At 33.2% G+C, this 22,138-nt stretch overlaps 2 protein-coding genes across 3 annotated transcripts; both read left to right on the top strand.

Moving 5' to 3' along the window:
• Positions 1–10,697: 10,697 nt before the first annotated feature.
• On the top strand, positions 10,698–19,854 carry LOC25496180 (protein S-acyltransferase 8). Of its 2 annotated transcripts, none has more exons than XM_024786252.2 (5): positions 10,698–11,079; positions 16,175–16,360; positions 17,924–18,229; positions 18,364–18,597; positions 19,171–19,854. In XM_024786252.2, the coding sequence occupies exons 1-5, from the start codon at positions 11,038–11,040 to the stop codon at positions 19,666–19,668; spliced, it is 1,266 nt and encodes a 421-aa protein (XP_024642020.1). In that variant the 5' UTR covers positions 10,698–11,037; the 3' UTR covers positions 19,669–19,854. The 2 variants fall into 2 exon arrangements, with proteins under 2 accessions (XP_024642020.1, XP_013451907.1); XM_013596453.3 differs by lacking the exon at positions 10,698–11,079 and adding an exon at positions 13,800–13,918.
• Positions 19,855–21,098: 1,244 nt separating this feature from the next.
• Positions 21,099–21,918, top strand: LOC25496179 (uncharacterized). The gene has a single exon (XM_039826761.1). It carries the CDS (start codon positions 21,181–21,183, stop codon positions 21,706–21,708), a length of 528 nt encoding a protein of 175 aa, XP_039682695.1. The 5' UTR covers positions 21,099–21,180; the 3' UTR covers positions 21,709–21,918.
• The last annotated feature ends 220 nt before the right edge of the window (positions 21,919–22,138 follow it).

The following is a 22,138-nucleotide window of genomic DNA, read 5'->3' as shown; positions in this document are numbered from 1 at the left end:
CTGCCCCAATATTTTTCAATTAATGTTAACTAAAATAACTTAATTCTTGAGTATTGATGTGTTTTTTTTTTTTTTTTTTTTATAGTGCTTCTTTTTTGGATCGATTTAGTATAACACTTACAATTTTTCTTTTGAATATAATATAACAATGATGTTCTTTTTGGGATATATTGTGTATGTAATTGACTAATCATCACTCTCTTAATCATCAATATTGTTTATATATACTTATGTTGAAGTGTTACGAGCCTATGACTGGTTTCTTTTGTTTGTTAATATATTTGCATATAAAAAAAAATGGTTATAATTATGTGGTATATTTAATTATATAATTTTTTTATTAACGTTCCTAGCTGTATCGTATCTTGATTTTTGAAATTTTTCCGTATCGACGTATCGGTGCAGTATCGTATCTCGTATCCAGACTTCATAGGTGGTTACGTTTATCAAAGGGCCTATAGGACCCACTTGAATGTGGGTTGTTTCCGGCCAAAAGGAAACATGCGAGTTAAGATCCTCTCCATTTCTTTCTTTAAATTGCAAACTCCATTTAATTTATTAAATTGAGAGAATCTTAACCCGATAAAAACACATAAAAAATAAATAAATTAATAAATAATGATGGTGGAACCCACAACTTTTATTTGTGTATATCGCTTATTAAATGGTATTTTTTATTTATTTTTATAAATAGAGAGATCCTTCCTCAAAATTTGCAGTATGCGAATGTCAAAGTCGCATTAAAAACGTGTATGGTTTTTTCTTCACAAAATAGGTACGGTGGAAAAAAAAAGATTACTAATGTTCATACAATAAATATTTTGTATTCTAATAGGAAGCTTATGTGTGTACAAGTGTGAGACGTGGTCCTCTAAAAAAACAGTGTGTAAATAGAGTGTTGAATAAATTTTAATAGTGTGGAAAAAATACAAGGGATGGGTATATATCTTTCGAGCAATGATATTTGTACATAATGACAACTTTGATGACAATTTTGTTTTTTTTTTTGTTAGTAAAAAATAATAGGAAGAGAATATCATGTGATTATAAAAAAGAAAGTTGTCCAAAAATTATCACAAAATAGTTGATATCTCTATAATTTCTAGATAGTTGATTTAAATAAGTGCGGGTCTCACAGAAAACATTATACCGTATCTTTTTTTGTTTGAAAGAGAGTTGAAAAACATTATAATATTCTTTTTTTTTTGGTACAAATTATAATATTCTTTGATATAGTTAAATATTTATGTTCAAATTTATCGCTACCAATGTCCTATAAGATGCAATTTCTTTGATAGTTGAGCTTCCACTTGAAAGGATTTTCAATGGAGACAAGTCATATAAAGATCATACCATAATTTTAATTTTATATGAATATATCGCTTTTCTTGTTTTCATGATATCTTATACAAATTACGAAAGAGTGATGCAATTTTTTCCTTACCCTCAAAACTTAAAAAAAAAAAAAAAAAACTTTCAATAAATAAAGCATCCATTCACACTTGAAGAACATGATTCTTTCTTGATTTATTTTGTTTCAACATGGAGTAAGCAGCAGGCTTTGAATCAGAATAGAAGTGAAGCAATATTTACACCCTCTAAATAAGAAAAGAATATATGCATGCATGGTCAATTGAGGAGGAAGGTGAAACGATGAGCCGAAACATGAACAATTTTACGCCTTAGCCAGGGCTTCGGAGAACAGATTCTAGAGCCTATGATGCTCCTTATCAAACTTACAATAATCCTCATGAATTCAATTAAGTACCTGTGTTTTACGGATCTCATCACTCCACTAGGGCTAATGTAAGTCAATCACATTCTTGATTTAATAACAATATTTTTAGGACATGATTGGATGATAAACTAATGAGATGAATATATATAGATGTTTGTTTCAATTGCTTTAAATTTTAGAGAATTTAAAAGTATTTGATTGATATAACACTGAAAAAGATTCCTACAAATTCAGGATTTCATAACATGTTTTCAGTTGGTAAATAAATAAACAATGAAACTGGCATTCTCAAGGATGAAAAAGGAACACACCATGATAATGAGATCTCGATTTTTTATAGTAATATCGTTCCTCCAAATATTGTTTTTCAGCAAAGGAGCGTTCTATTTAATTACATGAACTTATTATAATTTTTGAATAATTTGCAGTTTTCCATTACAACCACATAGAAGACAACAAACTTATAATCACAATGAGAACATGAGAAGAAGGGCTTTCAACCCCACAAGACTCAGAAATTTTCCAGCATTCATCTTCAAGGTCAACATCAACACAGCAAACAAACACACAAGTTCCACAATTGGTAGAAAATTCCAAATCAACTATTGGTTTCCCAAAAAAATCAAAACATTCAGGATTTTACATGAAGCAATAATTCTATGTTTCGACGAAAATTACCCTGGGAATTGTATTCTTCCCGTGATTTCTTTAGAATTTATTTTGGTGAATATCTTCATGTTAGTTTTGAATTTAAAAAATCAGAAGTACTGTCAAAGGAATTACCGGGTTGAGTCACGACTAGGTTGCTCTCTTTAAGACGTTTCGCGGCACTACCCAAGTTGTGCAAGGTAGACTAACAACCACGCCGTCTCCAGGATAAAACAGCCCAAATCACTGTTACGATTATACACTGCACAATATACAATCACTCGAGATATACACCTCTAAATATAGTCTAATCGTTCGATTAAAACTATTCAATACGGTACGTAGCTGCTCTATTCGAAACTGAAAGGAGTATAAGCAGAAGAATGACTCGTTAACACAAGTCGAAGGGAGAAGAGAGGAATCGCACAGGAATCATCAACTGCGAAATTCGATGTAAATACACAAACAAAAAGGAAAACAAACCAACGTAGTAGTACCTTTGTATGGCACCCAAACCTCTGGTACCCATAACCAAAGCATCAAGCTTCAAATCTCCAACATAATCAACAATCTTCTCTCTTGCATCACCCCAATATACCTTAGCCACCACAGTCACCTATACACAATTCGACTTAAGTCAAACCTCAACAAACATCTTACAAAAAACGTTAACTTAACCAAATTCAAACATTAATTAATCAAAACATTAAAAAAAACCACTAATCGATCATTAAAAAAACATGTTTCTATCTAGAAGCAGTATCAAGTATGTCCAAAACCTCAGCATCAAGTTCCACTTCATACTGGTGCACCATGTTCTTCTCACAAAACCAACAAATATCTCCAATCAAAAAGGGAAACGATAAAAAAGACTCACCCAATATTTGCATTGTTGAACACGTTCTCGAAGATTCAACTCGGCGGAATGACTTCGATATAGCAATTTGAGTTTTGGAGAATAGTTATCGCTCATTGTTTTGCTAAAAATCTTCTTCTTCTTTGTCTGGTATAGATATGAGGTTTGTGTTGTAGATAGGAATTAGAGTGGACATGGAGTTGATGATTTTGGAAGAAAAATGAAAGAAGGTGACAGAAATGAAAGAAGAATGAATGGCAGAAATTGAGAAAAGGATCCATAAGAGAGAGAGAGAGAGAGAGAGAGAGAGAGAGAGAGAGGCGTGTGAATGTGGAGATGCTAGGAAATAGGTGATAATTAATGTGGCAGACAATTAGTTGTGAGATTTGAATTTCAAATTCAAATTTAATGAGCATTTTTCCCTATATATACATAGGTTTGGTTTGGGTATGCATTGTGTACCTTAGGATTATATATTAAGATAACTTCTGTTGCTGAAACACCTTCTGAGACCAATATTCCAACCAATAACTCCACAAATGGCCAACCCTCATCTTCTAGCCAAGCTATTCAAGTTTGTGCTCCTGCCAGATCCACAGATGTCCCTTCTCCACCCACACTGTTTTTAGATTCTATAATTTTAGCAGATGTGTGTGAGAACTTATTTCAGAAGCTGAACAACCTGATACAAGCAAGGACTAATCTGGTGCACAAAGACAGCTATGAGAAGCAATGGAAAAGACTGGAAGATAGAGTAGACTTTGTCTTGAGTGAGCTTCAGAGAACTTGTATTGATGCTCAAGACACTGCTCTAAGGAAACTTCAAGATTGGCTAAAAAAGGTTAATAACAACTTACAAGAAGTAAAAGTTCTGAGAACTTGGGTGCAAACACCTTTATGCCTAAGAGAAAGGAATGCTACTGATTTCATTCCAACAGGTGTACACCCAAGAGAGATGAATTTTAACTGGTTGTCAAAGATAAATGTCAGTCCAGTTTCTACAGAACTAGCCCTGCTGCAAAAGAATGCTGAGTTGGAAAAGGAAAACAAGCAGCTCAGAAAAGAAGTTCTTGAACAGAAGCTACTGCTGCTTGAATACAAGTCATCCATAGAAGAAAAGTTGGAAGAAGCCAGAGTTAGAGAGGAAAATTTGCTTAAAAGCAATGAAGCTTTCAAGCAAGAAATGAAGCAACAAGCAGAAGAGACAAACAGGATGATGAAACAGATGATGGAGATGTTCCAAAAACAAGCTCAACCTTAGTTGCACACCCTTACCTTGTTTTAATTCTGTCATTTGTATCTTTACATGTTTCTGCTTATATTTTTGTTCTTCTGAATTACTGCTTCTGACCAATGTTTATGTGCTTCTAAACAATGTTTATGCTTCTGAAATACTTTTGATGCTCTGACATATGACTTGTGTTTACAGAATTTCTCACTATGTTTTTCTCATCTATTTCTTTTTGTCTTTAGTTTTTATATTTTTTGTTGATGACAAAAAGGGGAGTAGATGTATAGTATTTATAGGCTCTGAGCCCCATTAATTTAATTCTAAACAAGTTAAATTAATAGGACCTTCTTCTTATCTCTTAGTCTTTTAATGTGAGATTATTCTTAGTGTTATTTCGTTTTTAATGATGAATTTAATTAACATGGATAGAACTCAGGGGGAGCTTACAAACCTCACCTTAAAGTACTATTAGACTCACGGGGAGCTTACAAACCTCATACCCTTACAGTCAACTTGTTAATTAGATTAACAATAATTGCACATTTTAAATACCAATGTTTGTCATCATAAAAAAGGAGGAGATTGTTGGAACAAAATGTTTTTAACATTACCCTTTGAGAGTTTTGATGATAACAAGGTATTAAAATTGTCAATTGGATATGCTAATATTTGTTCAAGTGTACAGGACCATAGACAAAAATTTGGAATCATTATTAGGTTCTGGAAGAACAAAAGAGAGAAAAGGAATCAACAAAAAGGAAGCTTAAACCGTTTGAAGAGAAGTGCTCCTGAAGTGATGACGTCATCAGAAGCAAGTTCATCAGAAGCATCTCATCAAAAGCCGAAGATCACAAGAAGCTATAGTTCATCAGGAGATGCAAGACTTAAAGCTTCAAAGGTTGTTCAATGGATTTAATCTTGTCTAAGCATTGCAGAAGACTGGAAGAGTGAAGCAACCACTATTTTGAAATGAATTGAAGGCATTGGATGCTTATTCTTTGAAGAACGTTGACAAAATACAATTGTAAGAAGTGTATAACCACTATCTCCACTACTCAGTTTGTGTCTCTGCTACAAGACAAGGATAACAGCTTTGCCTGCAACAATGCTCCTACATACTGGGAATGGATTTAAATTTGATCCTTCATAGGACAATAACCATATTAGACAAAAGATCCTTGGTGATTGATCAAAGTTTCATACGACTCTATTTAGATTTGCTGGCAATTCACAACGTCTCTTTTCTACACCTCTATATAAAGGAGTGAAGACTTAGAGAATATTGTGAGAGACTCAACAACAATTTGAAAGCGCCAAAACTCTGTCAAAATTGTTCTTCATCAAAAATTCATTTAGAATTTCTTAACAGCTTTCATATCTTAGAAATTTTAGAGTCTTAAGAGTCGGTATCTGATTTGTATTGTGAACACCACTGATTGTATATCAAGTGTTCAACCTCAAACATTTTTCTTTGTAATTATGTTTGAATTTAGAAGTCTCTTGGAGTTGTACTTGAGCATTAGAAGTCTCTTGATTGTGTTCAGGAGCATAGGAAGTCTCTTGCAGTTGTGCTTGAGCATTTGAAGTCTCGTGCTAGTTTTAGCAGTGAGCAGTTGTAATCAGATATTACATTTTAGTGAACTCTCCTTGGAAGTGCAAGGGGGACAGAACTACTTCCGGTTTGTGGAAGGAACCTGTATAATTGCTTTGTGTCTTTCTTCTTTTTCTCTCTCTCTGTTTTATCTGCTGCTACTTAGTTCTGGAAATCACTTCAGAAGCAGAACTCTATTTGCTTCTGATCAGTGTTTTCAGCTTAGGAGAAAACTAAGAAAAAGCTAACACGATTCAACCCCCCTTCTTGTGTTATTCTCACCTTCATCTTCAACCTGTGATAAGCTTCACCTTACCATTTTCCACCAGTTTATCTATCCCTCTACTAAGTGTTTCTTCTGCCAGGCAAACCAAACTGGAAACTAGTGGGTTTGCCCAAACCCATCCATTAATATAATGGATGGACATTTTTCTTCACCCAAACCAGAGTACTCTATGTGGTTCGGGTCTTGGGTTTGGCAAACCCAGCCCAAACCCACCCACGTACAATCCCTCATGCAGTAGAAAGGCTGAGAAGAGAATCCGATTTTATTCCAAATAGCAGTAGAAAAATTACAATCCCTCATGCAGGGAAATAAAGAATCTTCATGAACACCACATCTAAAACAAGTTGCTGAGTTTACCATGTTTCAGTGATGAAGCAATGCTAAAGTGGGGACATCATTATGACAGGCCAACCAAATCAAAAATTTGAATTTTTCAGGGACTTTTAATCTCCAAATACAGCTCCATGAATCAATAACTTGAATATCAGGATCGTGGTGAGATATTAACAAACAATATCCGCTTTTAATAGAGTAAATTCCATTTTTGTGATGAGGCCAAATATAAGCATCCATAAGTGATGGGTTGAAGTTTAACCAGGTGTTGTTAATGGTTTCTGCTATATCTGTGGGAAAGATGGTGTAAAGAGATTGATAGTGCTGACCATCATTTGTGATAACATCATGAACAGTGAGTTGAATATCATGAATGTCCACAAATGGTATCTGAGTGCCAAGAACACCAAGAGGGCTCCAATTGGTATACCAAAAAGAAGAGTTACTTGAACCTGCTCTCCAAATATAACCGGTTTTTAGGACATTTTTAGCACGGATTATAGAGGACCAAGTGGGTGAGCTATTGCGATGGGATGAAGCTTCAAAGACGAATTTAGAACCATTAGAATAATTGCTTGAAAGGAGATTCAACCATACGTTGTCCGTGTTTTGCACCATGTTCCAAACTAGCTTCCCTAGAAGGCAAGTGTTTGCTTCTCTAGCTGCTATAATGCCAAGCCCCCCTGAAAGTGTAGGGCTAGCAACTTTTTTCCAATTTATAAGATGAACACCTTTATTATTATTCCCTTTCCAAATAAAGTTGCGAGTTGTTTGATCAATATTGTCGCAAATATTTTGAGGGAGCCAATTAGGCTGCATATAGTAAGTTGGAACAGAAGATAAGACTGAAGAAGCAAGAGTCAGTCTCTTTGCTTTGTTGAAAATTTTCCCTTTCCAAGATGCCAACCTATTCAACATTTTCTCAATAATGAATAAGAAATCACTTCTCTTTGGCCGCCCCTTAAGAATAGGGAAGCTGAGGTATTTATAATGAGGTATTTATAAAGAGAGGTAGTGCTGCGGATTCCTGAAATTGCGGTGAGCTTGTGAATTTTAGCTAGCGAAGTAACTGAAGAGAAGAAAGCTATAGATTTTGATAGATTTATTTCCAATCCGGAAGCTTTGCTGAATTCATCAAAAATCTCAGATACAACCTTGAATTGGGAGCTTTCGGCTTTGATGAAAAGAAGGACGTCATCTGTAAAGAGGAGATGAGATAGGTGCGGCCCTGTGTTATTGATTCTGATAGGTTCCCCCTTCCTTTGATTTACTGCATTGTTGATGGCAGCTGAAAGTTTTTCCATACACAAGATGAAGAGATAAGGTGAAAGAGGATCACCTTGACGGAGATCATGAGTAGGCTTGAATTGCGGAAACTTGTTACCATTCCATAAAATAGAGAAAGTAGAAGATGAAAAATAGTGCATATAATAAGATTGATGTGATGTTTGGGAATCCAAAATCATGGAGAAAATCTCAGTTGACATTATCAAAAGCTTTTTCAAGGTCTAACTTGAAAGCCACATAACTTTTTTTTTTTTTTTTTTTTTTTTATCTTCTCATGAAATGTACAATTTCCTGCAAAACAATTGAATTGTCAGTGGTGCCCTTATCAGGTTGAAAAATACTTTGATAGGGGCCAATAATAACATTAAGAATGGGTATGAGACGGTGAACCAAGACTTTGGTGATAAGCTTGTATACAATGTTACACAGGCTGATAGGTCTAACGTCTTTGTAGGTGTTTGGAGGATCAATTTTGGGTATGAGGGAAATGAGAGTATTTGAAATACTAGGATCAAAGGTACCTTTTTGGAAGGCTGACTGCACCATATGAGAAATATCATCCCCAATAATGTGCCAATATTGTTTAAAAAATATGCATTGGAAGCCATCTGGACTGGGAGCTTTGTAAGGTTTCATGGTGTTAAGTGCGACTAGGACTTCATTCATAGTGACAGGTTTAGTGAGAGAGTTAGAGCCAAGGTTGTCAATGAGAGGGTGAGCAACAATGTTGAAGTTACGGCTATGGTGGGGTTGGTTGTTGGAAAAGAAATTCTTGAAGTATTTATGGGCTTCATCTTGGAGGATATCACTATCTGTGGTCCAAATTCCATTTGGGAGCTGTGGATTTTATTTTTCTTTCTCCGAATGATGGTTCGGGTGTGGAAGAAAGAACTGTTCTTGTCACCAAACTTTACCCACTTTTCTCTAGACTTTTGGTACAAAAACATCTCTTCTTGAAAAAGGATATGACTATATTCTTGTTGAAGCTCTTTTTCTAAGAGAGTGTGTCTAAGAGAGTCCACTCTCTCCAGATAGTTTGGATACCTTTAAGCCTGCTCTCCACATGTTTCTTTCTTTTAAAAATATTGTCAAAGATTTCATGGTTAAAAGTGATGAGTTTTCTTTGACATTATTTAAAGCATCAATTGTATTATGGTGGGAAGAGTTCCAAAAATTTCTTACCAAGTTCTTATAATCCTTGTGGTTAATCCAAGCAGCTTCAAAGCGGAAAGGACGAGGACCTCTTGCTAAGGGAAGACTACCAAAGCGGAGTAGGAGGGGATTATGATCTGAATAAAGTCTACAAAGTACCTCCACACGGCTTTGGGGAAAGACATGGACCAATCTATGTTAGCCAATCCTCAAGCTTTTTGGAGAGAATTCTAATTCTATTGTGGACATATGTCTTCTTCCATTTTATTTATGGACATATTTTCATTCATTTAAATACATAATAATAAATAAATAACACAAACTTTCTTTCTTCATTCAATATTTTCTTTTCTCATTAATTATTCCAAAAATCAATAAATCAATTAATTATTCTCCATTTTTGTCCGGGGTTTAAACCCCAATTCCTACATATGTCCCACCAACTGATTTAAACTCACCGAGACAATTATTAGATTTTATTATTCATAAGAGATAGAAAAAAAAAAAAAACCAAATGTGACAGTAATAATATTAAACATCATTTTTTCAGGTTTCATTAGAAAAATGGGTTCAAGTATTTATTGAGGTCAAATAAATCTTCAAATTACTCAATAGTTAATAAAGATAATTTGGTAAAATAACAATTCTCTTTCTTTTATTCCTTACATTTCTTAATATGTGTGTAAAAATCTAAAACAATTAAACGACATTAATTTTGAAACGAAATGAGTACAAAATACATTCCTCCCCTTAAAAAAATGGATTTATTAATTCTTTTGATACCCCAATTTAACGTGAGATTAATGTTTTCCAAGAAACAAATAAATTTTTCTTAAAAAAAAAAAAGAAACTAATAAATTTGATATACAACTTTTAATGTGAGGGGCATTTTTTTTTTTTTATAGCATTAAATGTGCTATATCATATTACATCCGTACCTTTTTAACTGTTACTTTTTAGCATTTTATACAAATAAGACAATCGATAAATGTTACTACTTTTGATATAATAATTTATATTTTTACTATAATAACCTTTTACATTTAATATCTCATTTCATAAATTTCTTTCTCCGCAATAAATAACTAAGAATAATATTGATAAAATAACATTAATTTTACATTAAACTTTGAAAGTAACAATTAAAAAAATACAAAAAGAGAATATATATATATATATATATATATATGGTTAAAAAGAGAATGTATTATTATTAAAAGAATAATAAATATTGTATTAATATCCCAAAATGATAAATTTTTCTGAGACAGAAAAAACAACATAAGGAAGTCTAACAATACATATTTTAACACATATTTTTCAACACACTCTCTTTGATCAATTAAAATTTGACATGAATATATATTTAGAGAATTCCATATAAATTTTAATCAATAAAAAAGATGATATCGAAAGTATGCGTTAAAAGATGTGTTTCTAGCATTTTGTCAAACAATATTAATGTGATAGTGACAATTATTACACGCTATCTTCACAATTTGACTCCAAAAAAGAAAAATAAAAAAGGTTCAGGTTTTCATTAAGACATTAATAAATCTTCAAATTTATCAATCTTTTCTTTTTTCTCTTTCACTTTCCTTTTAATTTTTCTTATTTATTTACCTAAATTTTCTTCAATTCAATTTTCAAACCCAAAATCGCATTCATATAAATCACACCCAATTTCTCTCTCTCTCTCTCTCTCTCTCTGAAATTCACATTTTCAGCGGAAAAACCCAAATCTTAATTTTTTCGTTGAAATCGTTGAATCGAAGTGTTTTTTCAGTTTCGTGTGATTATTTACACTGTTTGAGGAAAAAAAGCGCGTTTGTGTGAAAAAGCGCGTTTGTGAAATGAGAAGAAGAAGTTGCATGTTGTTGTGAAGAAAGAGTTTTGTTTGAATTAAAGCTTCTGAATGGCAGCTAAACGCGTTTATGAAGCATGGAAAGGAAGTAATGTATGTAATGTTCTTCACTTTCAATTTCAATTTTTTTAATTTTTAATTTTATTTTTTGAATTTTAGTTGTTAATGTTTGATATTTGGTAATGGATATGATTTAGATTTTGTTTTGTTAGTTTTGTTAAGTGTGATTTGGTTGGTAGATTATGTTTTCAATAATAGGGTTGGTAGTTGTGTTTTGAACTATGCACGGACGCTTCTGATCAAAGGTGCGTCCGGTGTCCGAGACTTGACATTGTCTGACGTGACATTGACACTGACATATGTAATTACATTGAATTGTGTCATTTTTTTTCAAATTATGATTGGTGTCATACGCGTTGTGTCTGGTGTCCGTGTTGTGTTGTGTTCGTGATTCATAGTGAGAAGTAGTTTTGTTTGAATTAAAGCTTCTGAATGGCAGCTAGTCACCTTCATCAAACATGGAAATGAAGTAATGTATGTGATGTTCTTCACTTTTATTATTTATGTTTGATATTTGGTAATTGATATGATTTAGATAGTTTTTTTTGTTAGTTTGGTAAAGTGAGATCAGTTTGATGTATTATGTTTTTAATAATTGGGTTAGTAGTTGTGTTTTGAACTATGAGCAACCCTGTAGCACCGGACACTTCTAATGAAAGGCGTGTCCGGTGTCTGTGTCATTGTCTGACACTGACATGACGTTGACACATGTGATTATATTGAATTGTATCATTTGCTCAAATTAATATTGGTGTTGACGTGTCGGTATTCGTGTTGGTGTGTATGGTTCATAGCGAGCAACCCACATAAGCACTGAATACGACGCTAACATATACAACTAAACACCGGTAATAATTTGAGAAAATAAAATCAAATGAATGTGACCACATGTGCTGGGGATTTTGGACAAGCCTTCAATTTGAAGTATCTGTGCTGCTACATAGGCTTTGCATTTCTAATGCTGTTTTTGTTATGAATGTTTGATATTTGGTGATGGATATGTTTTAGATTTTGTTATGTTGGTTTGAGAAAGTGTGATTTGCTTGATGTATTATGGATTTAATAATGGGGTTAGTAGTTGTGTTTTGAACTTTGAGTAATCTCTATAGCACCAACACTTTTGATCAAAGGCGTGTCCGGTGCCGGAGATGACACCTACACATGTGATTATATTGAATTGTGTAATTTTCTCGAATTATTATCGCTGTTGACGTGACAGTATCTGTGTGTTTGGTGTTCGAGTGTTTGTCCGTTCTTCATAGCGAGCAACCCATACAGACACCATAGGATACGACACTAACATACCAGGCACAGACACGCGGACACAAACACTAACATATAAGGAACAAAGGGCTTTTTATAGCTGTGTCTTTTGAAGTTGGAGCTGCTGACACAGACACCAGAAATGACACAAGCGCGTAGACTGCAGTGATAATGTTGATATATTTGGTTATGGACATGTTTTAGATTTTGTTGTTAGTTGGGTAATTGTGACTTGGTTAATATCTTTTGTTTTTAATTGGGTTTTAATAGCTGTGTTTTGAATTTGAAGTATGAGCACAAGACACACACACCAGATACAACACTAACATATACAAGTAAACACCAGTAATATTTTGAGAAAATAAGATCAATTGAATGTGACCACATGTGTTGGGTTCCATACACATTTTCAATTTAAAGTGTTAGTGCTACATAGGTTTTGAATTTGTAATGCTGTTTTTGTTGTTGCTTGAAAGTTGAAATTGAGAGTTATCTCATGACATAGTTTAACTTGGCAGTTTAGTTTTGAAATTTTAGCAACTGTGTTTTGTTTTAATTTCTTTACCTGTTCTTTTGGATTTAGCTTTTAATGCTTGATATTTGGTTATGGATATGTTTTAGATTTTGTTTAGCTAGTTATGGATATGTTTTTAATTGGGTTTTAATAGTTAAGTTTTGAAATGGGGCATCGGGCAAGACACAGATGCACAAGAGATAATTTTAGAAAGGGTGTTTCTAACTCGTACCGTAAGGGCGCGTGTTAAGCAATCTGAAATAAAAAAATTTGCATTGAAAATTAAAAAATTGTGTGCACAACTTGTGAGGCATTATTAAGTCCTTTAACATGTTCCAGGTATTTAGAGCACATCTGAACATTTGCTATTGAGAAAATTCAATTGGTTGAATGTAACCTCATGTGTCGGTGGTACATAAGTTTTGAACTTCTAATGATGTTTTGTTGTTTGAAAGTGAGAGTGATGTGAGGTAATAGTTTAACTTAGGAGTGTAATTTCAAAATTAGTAACTGGGTTTAGTTTGTTTTTGTGTAGAGTTGGTGGAGTGAGATTGAATAGATGAGAAGGTTTTTCTTCTATCTTTTGTAACTGTTCTTTTTGTTTGTTTGTGAGAGGAAGCTTGACTTTTTTTGTTTCAGTGACTATGTAGTTTTGTCTTTGTATAGGGTAGGATTGATGAGATGACGGAGGCTATTTCCTTTGGAAACTGTGCAATTTTGAATGAGAAGTTTCATTTAATCTATCATTTCTAATTGTTGTTGTCTCTGTTAGGAAGCTTGACTTTTTCAAAAAACTGATAGAGCCTTGATTGTTGTTCATTGGATTCCATGAGTCAGTTGAAAAAGAAGTTAATGGTCTTGATTCAGTTGGTTTTTCTAAAAACTATGTACTTTTGTCTTTTTTGTGTGAGGAAATTGATGTACTGAGTTGGCAAGTTAGAATACTTGCTTTTTGGAAAATGTGCTACTTTAAAAGATCAGTTTTGCCTGTCTTCTCTATCACTGTTAGTGCGTCTTTTATTTTGATTCACTGGACGAGTCAGTTGACAGAAGAATATAATGCGACGATTTGACATTATACCATCTACTCAATCGGTAATTTGTCTTGTCTGCAGTTGTTTTTCTACTCCGTAATTTAGTTGTCTTTTTTAGTAGAGAATGCTGTGTTGAGTTGGTGGAGTGAGATTACGTGCTTTCAGAATTATGAAACTTTGAATGCTGTGTTCGTGTGTTTATGTGCTCTAGTGTGGGATTATCGTGCGAAGCAATCTGTTATTGTTGTCTAGTTAGGTTGAAGCTCTAGGCTAATTATGGTGAGTTTCTGTTCTTACAGGGAAATGAGAAATTTAGATGTGTAATCTGTCCCTTTTTCTGTGTTTATACTTTATATTTAGTAATGATGGGTTTTGATTTCTAATGCTGTTCTTGTTGCCTGAAGTTCAAAGTTGGAGCGACGGGGGAAAACTTTAACTTAGAGTTTAATTTCAGAATATAGGGATTGAGTGTGTGTCTATGTGCGTGATCTGTGTGTGTATGCTGATTTGGTGAAGCGAAATTATGCACTTGGAATAGAACAATTGCAATGAACACTTTCAATTAAACCATCATCTGTAACCATTGTCTTGTCTGTTGTGTGGTATACTGACTTTGCCTATAAACTGATTGAGTCTTGAGAGTGGTTCTTTGCAATAGTTGGTTGGAATCGTAATCAGTGTGGTTATTTGAATTGATACTATCTCTGGTAGATTATTCGTCTTCCCCAAGCTGGTTTTCTATTGTCGTCATTCTAGGCAAAAAACTTGTGAAGCAATACGTTAGTCTTGTTTTGCCTTAGTTAATTCAGAAGATAATAAATGTCATGACTCATGATAGGTACTAATATTTATGTTTCATGATATGGTTTTGACAAATGTTTAACTTTTTCTTAACCAAGTGTCAACATTTTAGTTAGTTTGCCCCTTTCGAAATGACCACCAGTAGGTAAGTGATCCTCTGAATTAGGTTGATATTTTTAGCGAAAATTGACAAGTTTAGCAATATATTTTGGTAATCAACCTCTTGAATGATTTTGTCAAACCCTGATGGATATTATATTCCTAGATTTCTTCACCTTCTCATTGATAAGACATGCTGTTAAAATCAGCACCACATATCATATTGGATCACACCAAGTAATCCCCCATTAGATCTGACTAAAATCTGCCTTAGAAAAACATCTTAAACTAGGTATAAAAACTGTTGTTGATGGCGGAAGGCTAAAAATCTGCAATATAAACACGTCATTGTGGCTATTGGCACTGCCATGGAGGGCATCCCTTCACAATAATCACCTCATTCCATTTTATTTAAAATGGAGAAGACTCCCTCAAATCTGAAATCTTTTGATTGCACTGTGGTGCTGAATAGGACTAATACAAATGATATGCTGCACAGTGCAGACTCAAATGCTTCACTCAGCATCTCATGCCTGCCGTAGTGTGCATTCCGTGTAGGTTTCCAGTGGATTTGGTTGGAGAAAAATCTCCATATTTTCAAGGATGTATTTCTCTCTCCCTTTGCAATTCTCATTGGAGAGTATTTTGTTCAAAGTTTCTCGGTGGGACTTGGTCATGATTGCTTCAAAGCATCTTCTATTACTTATGTTAAGAGACTGAGCGGTATACTAAATTTATAAGCCAGTTCAGCTCATTTTGTTGTTCCTGTTTTGTTTAAGAGGGTTCCTTATCAACCACTTGTTGCACTCCACACTGTCCCATAGTAGTAATGTTCACAAATACACGAACCTAAATTCTCTCGTAGTAATGTAATGTTAAATGGAAATATTAATAATTTTTTACTTTTGTTTAAAAGTGTCAGAATATCGACAGATATATTGGGATATCTACTGTGCTTTTTAAGTTTGTTAAAAGATCTTCAGAATATATTGTGGAGTGAGTTATTTATCTAATTATGCAAGCAATATTCGCATTGTTAATAAATTTTATTTATTATTTGCTTGTTTGTTACCATATTTTATTAAGGTCAGTAAATCTATTATTTTATTGGTCTGGGCTTGAACTTGTAATGCTTTGTTATCACATGACCTAATTATTTATGTAAACAGAATCATCTAGTTAATATTCTCTGACATGTAGTGATAAACTATATCAATCTAATAGTCTCTTATTGTGAATCTCTATTCTCTCTTTTCTTTCTCTATGACTTCAACAAAAACTTATTTCTCATGTTATCTTCCTCTAACGACGTGGTTCTTTCTTCTAGCTAATATAAGATGTGTTATTTTTTAATGACCAATTATCTGTCATATATAAAAGTCCTATTTCATTTTAAAATTCTTATAATCTTTTGCAGAAATTCCTATTTGGAGGAAGGCTGATATTTGGGCCTGATGCTAAGTCATTGCTTATCAGTTTGTTGCTGGTCATAGTTCCGGTTATCATCTTTTGTGTATTCGTAGCAAGGCATCTTCGGCACCATTTTTCTTCATATAATGCAGGATATGCTATTTTGGTGGTGGCAGTTATCTTCAATATTTATGTAAGATTTATGAAGATTTTTCTTTCTGTCATTTCATGTTCTAATACTCATATGTTAATGTTCTAACTTAAATGTTAATGTTTGTTAGCATTTAATTTGGTTAGTTGTCAATATTAAACATGAACCCTCTCAAGCTAAATGTTAATAACTCATTTGTTAAATGATTGATATTCTACATTTCCTCTCAAGCTAAAACTATTAAGGTCTTGGGTTGTTACAAATAAACCCTTCCAAACAGTCTCAATAACCCATAGGAATGTCCAAATAGCTCATATAAAAGTCAAAAGCAGCAAAATATAAGGTGAACACAAGTCTAAACAACAGTAGCTTCACAGATAACAAGCTGTTGTAGTTCCACATCCAAACAGTCGTTTGGAGTTTTGGAACTAAAACATTATTAAACCAGATAGGAGTTAGTGGTGGGTGACCATATATATAGATATTGCTGCCTAAAAAGGTTGGTCACATGGCCTCGTGTAGGAAAAGTTACTTAAGACAGGGTACTTAATCGTTTTGTAAGGGGAATAAATTGTTGACTATGACCATAAGGGAATAAACTCTTCAGCAGAAAAACATGGATTTGGTCATGGAGAATAATAGCACTCTTATACAATGTTGAAAGGGAGAACAAAGGAGAGAAATTGTTAGGATGTATACAATCTTTGCTCTTTATTAATTGATTTACAGTCATTTTACATTCAATCAATTAAATAGTATTCTCAACTACCAATCACTGGCTCAATAATTAGTAATTGATTGTTCAAATCTAATTGATGTAAATATATTTATCAATTTATTTTATCATACGTGATAATGTTCTAACATATATATTAACCTTATATGTGCATCGGTGAATTTTAAAATAGTTAGATCTTTATTCATGGCTAGTACTTGGTGTTCTGTGTTAGTGTTGATAAAATTTATCCGTTTTTTGCTTATTGCTTCTTTGCCCGCTCGTTTTATTAATTCTTTTGCAGTATTTATCCTCTCAATATTTTGTTTCATTGTGTTTTTTTTTTCTTTCCAAATATAACTTTCAACGAGAAGAAAACTTTATTTGGTGAAAAACTTTTGGTAAAAGAAAAACATTAGTACCAAATTTGAAGATCTTTCCAATAATAAGCATCACAATAGATAGTGGAATGGTAGGATTTAACAAACTGAGAATAAATCCAAGTTACTCTTTCTTAAATCCCAATGATCTTTTAATAAACATTTACTTGTGATCCAATGAAGGGAACAATTTGATTATAAATTCATGAACATGGGTCTAATTAGTCGATTTATTAGCGAACAGAAAAAGGAAGTATTGATCTTAAAAGAAGAATAGTATCGTGTGTTAGATTCTAATCACAACTCAATGACACAGCAAAAAAATTGTCACATCTATTAATACATTTTCTTTTTTAAGTATTTTCTAATTTACGAAAGTAAGGTTTTGGCTTGTTTTGGTTATATCATTTCCTTTCATTTAACCTACATTCTTAGGAAAAACTCATTTAATATGTTGATTTCTGAGAGCTGGAACTGGATGCAATTTAATCCCATGATTTTTGTTTATAGGTGCTGATACTTCTCTTCCTTACTTCGGCACGCGATCCGGGGATTATTCCTAGGAATTTACATCCGCCTGAGGAAGAGTTCCGTTATGACTCGTCCGTTTCTATTGACATTGGGGGAAGACAAACACCAAGCCTTCAGTTCCCTCGAACAAAGGAAGTAATGGTCAATGGCCTTCCTGTAAGAGTGAAGTATTGTGATACATGCATGCTGTATCGCCCTCCTCGTTGCTCACATTGCTCCATTTGCAACAATTGTGTTGAACGTTTTGATCATCATTGCCCTTGGGTTGGCCAATGCATTGGACTGGTATGGTAGCTGATATCCACAATATTATTGATTTTATGATACCCGTTTCTTTCATAATGATGTTCTTCGTTCATTACATGTTTGCTTTCTTGTTATTTAAATATTTATTTACTTTTGGTTATCCTAATCTGCAGAGGAACTACCGTTACTTCTTTATGTTTGTTTCTTCGGCCACTCTTCTATGCATCTATGTGTTTTCAATCTCAGCTTTTTACATCAAGGTTTTGATGGATGAGAATCATGGGACAGTGTGGAAGGCAATGAAAGAATCTCCTGCATCTGTCATACTAATGGCATATTGTTTCATCTCTTTGTGGTTTGTTGGTGGACTAACTGGCTTTCATTTGTACCTTATTGGCACAAACCAGGTCCGTCAATTTCTTTCACTGTTCTGAATCCAATACAATGTTTATCTCATTGTTCATTGTACTGGCATAACTAGCGGGTAATTTGTCTCAAATGAAATTAATTTTGAATCCACTATTGAAAACAATTCTTATGATGGAAAGAGTAGTGAGGTGGCCATGGACAAAATGATGATGTAAGGCTGAGCATAAAAATACTCAATGTTTTTTAATGTGGTAAAAAATTAGGCTGTGTTGGAGAGATGAAAATTTCAGAAGAATTTTCTTAATATATTAAACGTATTTTTGATCCCTCATACATTTCCTTTCACCTAAACAAATGATGCTTTATGGTTTGTGCCTAGATTTGTCTTGAATGAAATGCGAGATGAAAATTTTCGGAAGAAGTCCAAAGATAGTGTAAGCCTAATTCGTTTGTACCTAGATTTGTCTTGAAGGGCCAAATTTTATAGTAAAGACATGTTCTACGTCTGCATACCTTATATGATATTACTGGCTTCGTTTTCTGTGAATTTGATTCTTAAAAAGATCATGTGATTGAAGTTATCACCTTGGTGATTAATTTTATTTTTGCAGACCACCTATGAAAACTTCCGATACAGAGCAGATAACAGGATCAATGTTTACAATCGGGGGTGTTTAAATAATTTTCTGGAAGTATTTTGTACAAAAGTGAAGCCTTCAAGGAACAATTTTCGGGCTTTAGTTCAAGAGGAGGTACAGAGGCCACCTCCTCGGGTAGTTACCCCCCGGGAACCTGAACAAGATGTAGGTGGAGATCCTCGTTCTAAGGTTGAAGATGATCTTGACATCGGTGAAGACCTATTGAAGATATCACAGCGGCGGAATATTGAAGAAATCGATGAAGACATTCGGAGCAGAGGGAGCAATGGACCTTACAACAATGCATCTGAAGGTGATTCAGTTTTGGGCTCAGATCGTCGAGCTCCAACAGTTCAAACAGAAGAAAGGCACTCAAGTTGGAGAAGAAGCGGAAGCTGGGAAATTGCACCAGATGTACTTGCCAATTCAAATGTAACTGAAACTAGAAGCTATGTTTCTGCGCGTCAATGATCGCGGTTTCTTTGTTGTTTGTGTAGCATATCAACTTTAGGTGATATGGGGTTTACTTATATATATCAAAAAGATTGAATAGGAAAAACTTTTTAATCAGATTTTACCGTTATAGGAATGTGAATTGAATTGAATTGATTGAGGCATTAAGTAGAAAAACTTATTTGACCTTTTGTGGTAATCTTATTTCTTAGCTCTTATGGAAAATATAGAAATTCGACTGTTCAAGAAAAACAGGTTATGTGCCTTGGTTTTTTTTTTTTAGTTTTTTCTTCTACCATACAATCTTTGTTAGCTTAATATGCGCAAACAAATTAGTATTGTACTATGCGCAAACTTATTTTCTAGCATTGAATCATTAAATCTCGTCATATTTCATTCAATTTAATAGTGAGATTTATTGATCCAATGGTAGAAACAACCTTATGCATGGTGCAAGATATATGTCCCTTGGGCACAATAGACCTGGCCATCTTTGAAGTTGTGATGCTGAAAAAAATTCTCATCATTGTTTTATGCTTTCTCAAAGTGCTATTGATACAATTAGGTGATGTTAATTTTGTGTCAAACGGTTTGAACGGTTTTTCTGTTTCAAGTCACAAAATGGTCTAATAATAAAACTGAGATATCTATTTTGCATTGTGTATTCTTCACTTTAAAGTTTCGGTAGAGTTTACTAAAATTGATACATATTGGTGATAAATATCACTGTTTAAAAGTAGGAAAATATGACATATGTTAAGGATTCCACTTAATAGAAATTATGTATTAAAAATTGTTTCATTTTATATCTTAGAAGGTTGAACATTAATATTAAATTATACGTCACTTTGAGAAATTTTTATACGTCAGAAGGATTCCACTAATGATCGCAACTTATAATTTATACGTCGCTTTGAGAATTTTTTTTGTCCTAAATCATAAGTCATTTTACAATAATTTTGTCCCAAATTATAAATCACTTTACAAAACCAGTGAAATAGTAATGTTGATTTTTCTATTATAACCTAAACTATTTATTACTTTCTATCCTTTCAAATCTTTAATTTATCTTTCTCATAATATTTATTAAAGACAATTTTGTAAAACAACTCATAATATCTATTTTTCATACAAAATTAATTATGTTTCCTAATACGTTTAAAATGTCCAAAAATCATATAATTTGGGATGGAAGAAATACTTTTTTTCACAATTAGCACGACCCTTACAAGTATTAGTGCTTTCATGTGGATACATTAATTTTTCACAATTGAAAATTAATAAATGACAAACTTTGCTTTGTCACCTTCAATAATTTGATGCTAAAATTAAAACAAGTTAATATATAAAAATAGCAAAACTAACATCATTATCCTAAGCCAACCATTACATACTAAAAAATATGCCACTAGTACAAAATTACTATTTTTGAATGTGAATATAATGAACACCATAAATGTGAAGAATCCATCTCTCCCATAATACCAAGAGCTCTTGAATTCTTCTTTTTCCAAAACAACCAAAAGAAAAATGAAATTCTCAAAACTTTCATCCTTGTTGTTCACTCTTTCCTTGATCTTTATTGCTCAAGCATCCGGCCACGCGTTATACGAACAGGTATGTGCAGACATGAAAGAAGACCAAAACTGTTGCCTTAACCTTTTGAAATCCGAACCACGGATCACCACCGCGACAAAAGATTTTGAGCTATGTCAACTCGTCCTAGAGCTTGGGATTAAGAAGTCTACAGAAGCTCAGGCTCACATAAAGGATATATTGAAGACAAACCCTTCACCAGCAATTAAGGAATGTGCTACATTTGATTATGATGGGGTGGTTGCATCATTCAAAAGTTCATTAGGTGAGTTGAGGTTAGATACTATGACATCAAACTATGATGCTAAAACTGCTGGTGATGGACCTACAACATGTGACACTGCCTTGGCTAATGCAAAAATTCACAATCCTGTCCTTTCTACTCTAAATAGAGAGATCATGTTGCTAAGTAAAATTGCATTTTTGGCAACAAACAGGCTTCCAATAAAACTATCAGGGTAATATTTTGTTTATATATATATATATATATATATATATATATATATATATATCAAGGGTTACATACGCATAAATAGAAGATAAACAGGCAACAAGTTGCGCTGCTAGGCTTTTTTGTCAAAAGGAAGACAAAATATGTGCAGTAAGAAAGTTTTTATTTTATTTTTATTTTTTATGTTTTTTTTTTTTTTTGCGGTCTTTGAAATTGTTGTGCAATGTGGAGGGGTAGATAATTAACATCTTGTATATTTGGATGTTGTAAAAAAAAACCATCTTATATATTTGGATGGTTTCTAATCAATTGATTATTTTCTTGTTTAATGTATTATCTATCTTTTTTTTCTTCTCACTCTCAAAGGTTACTTTGATCGGAAGTAATTGTATTCAATGTGTGTTGGACATTAAATACGAATATTTTTTTCGATTGTGATTC

Source organism: Medicago truncatula, chromosome 6 (assembly GCF_003473485.1).
Source record: "Medicago truncatula cultivar Jemalong A17 chromosome 6, MtrunA17r5.0-ANR, whole genome shotgun sequence".
In the NCBI taxonomy this organism is placed as follows: Eukaryota; Viridiplantae; Streptophyta; class Magnoliopsida; order Fabales; family Fabaceae; genus Medicago; species Medicago truncatula.
The sequence above is the reverse complement of the archived record's forward strand: the minus strand, read 5'-3'. Positions and strand labels throughout refer to the sequence as shown.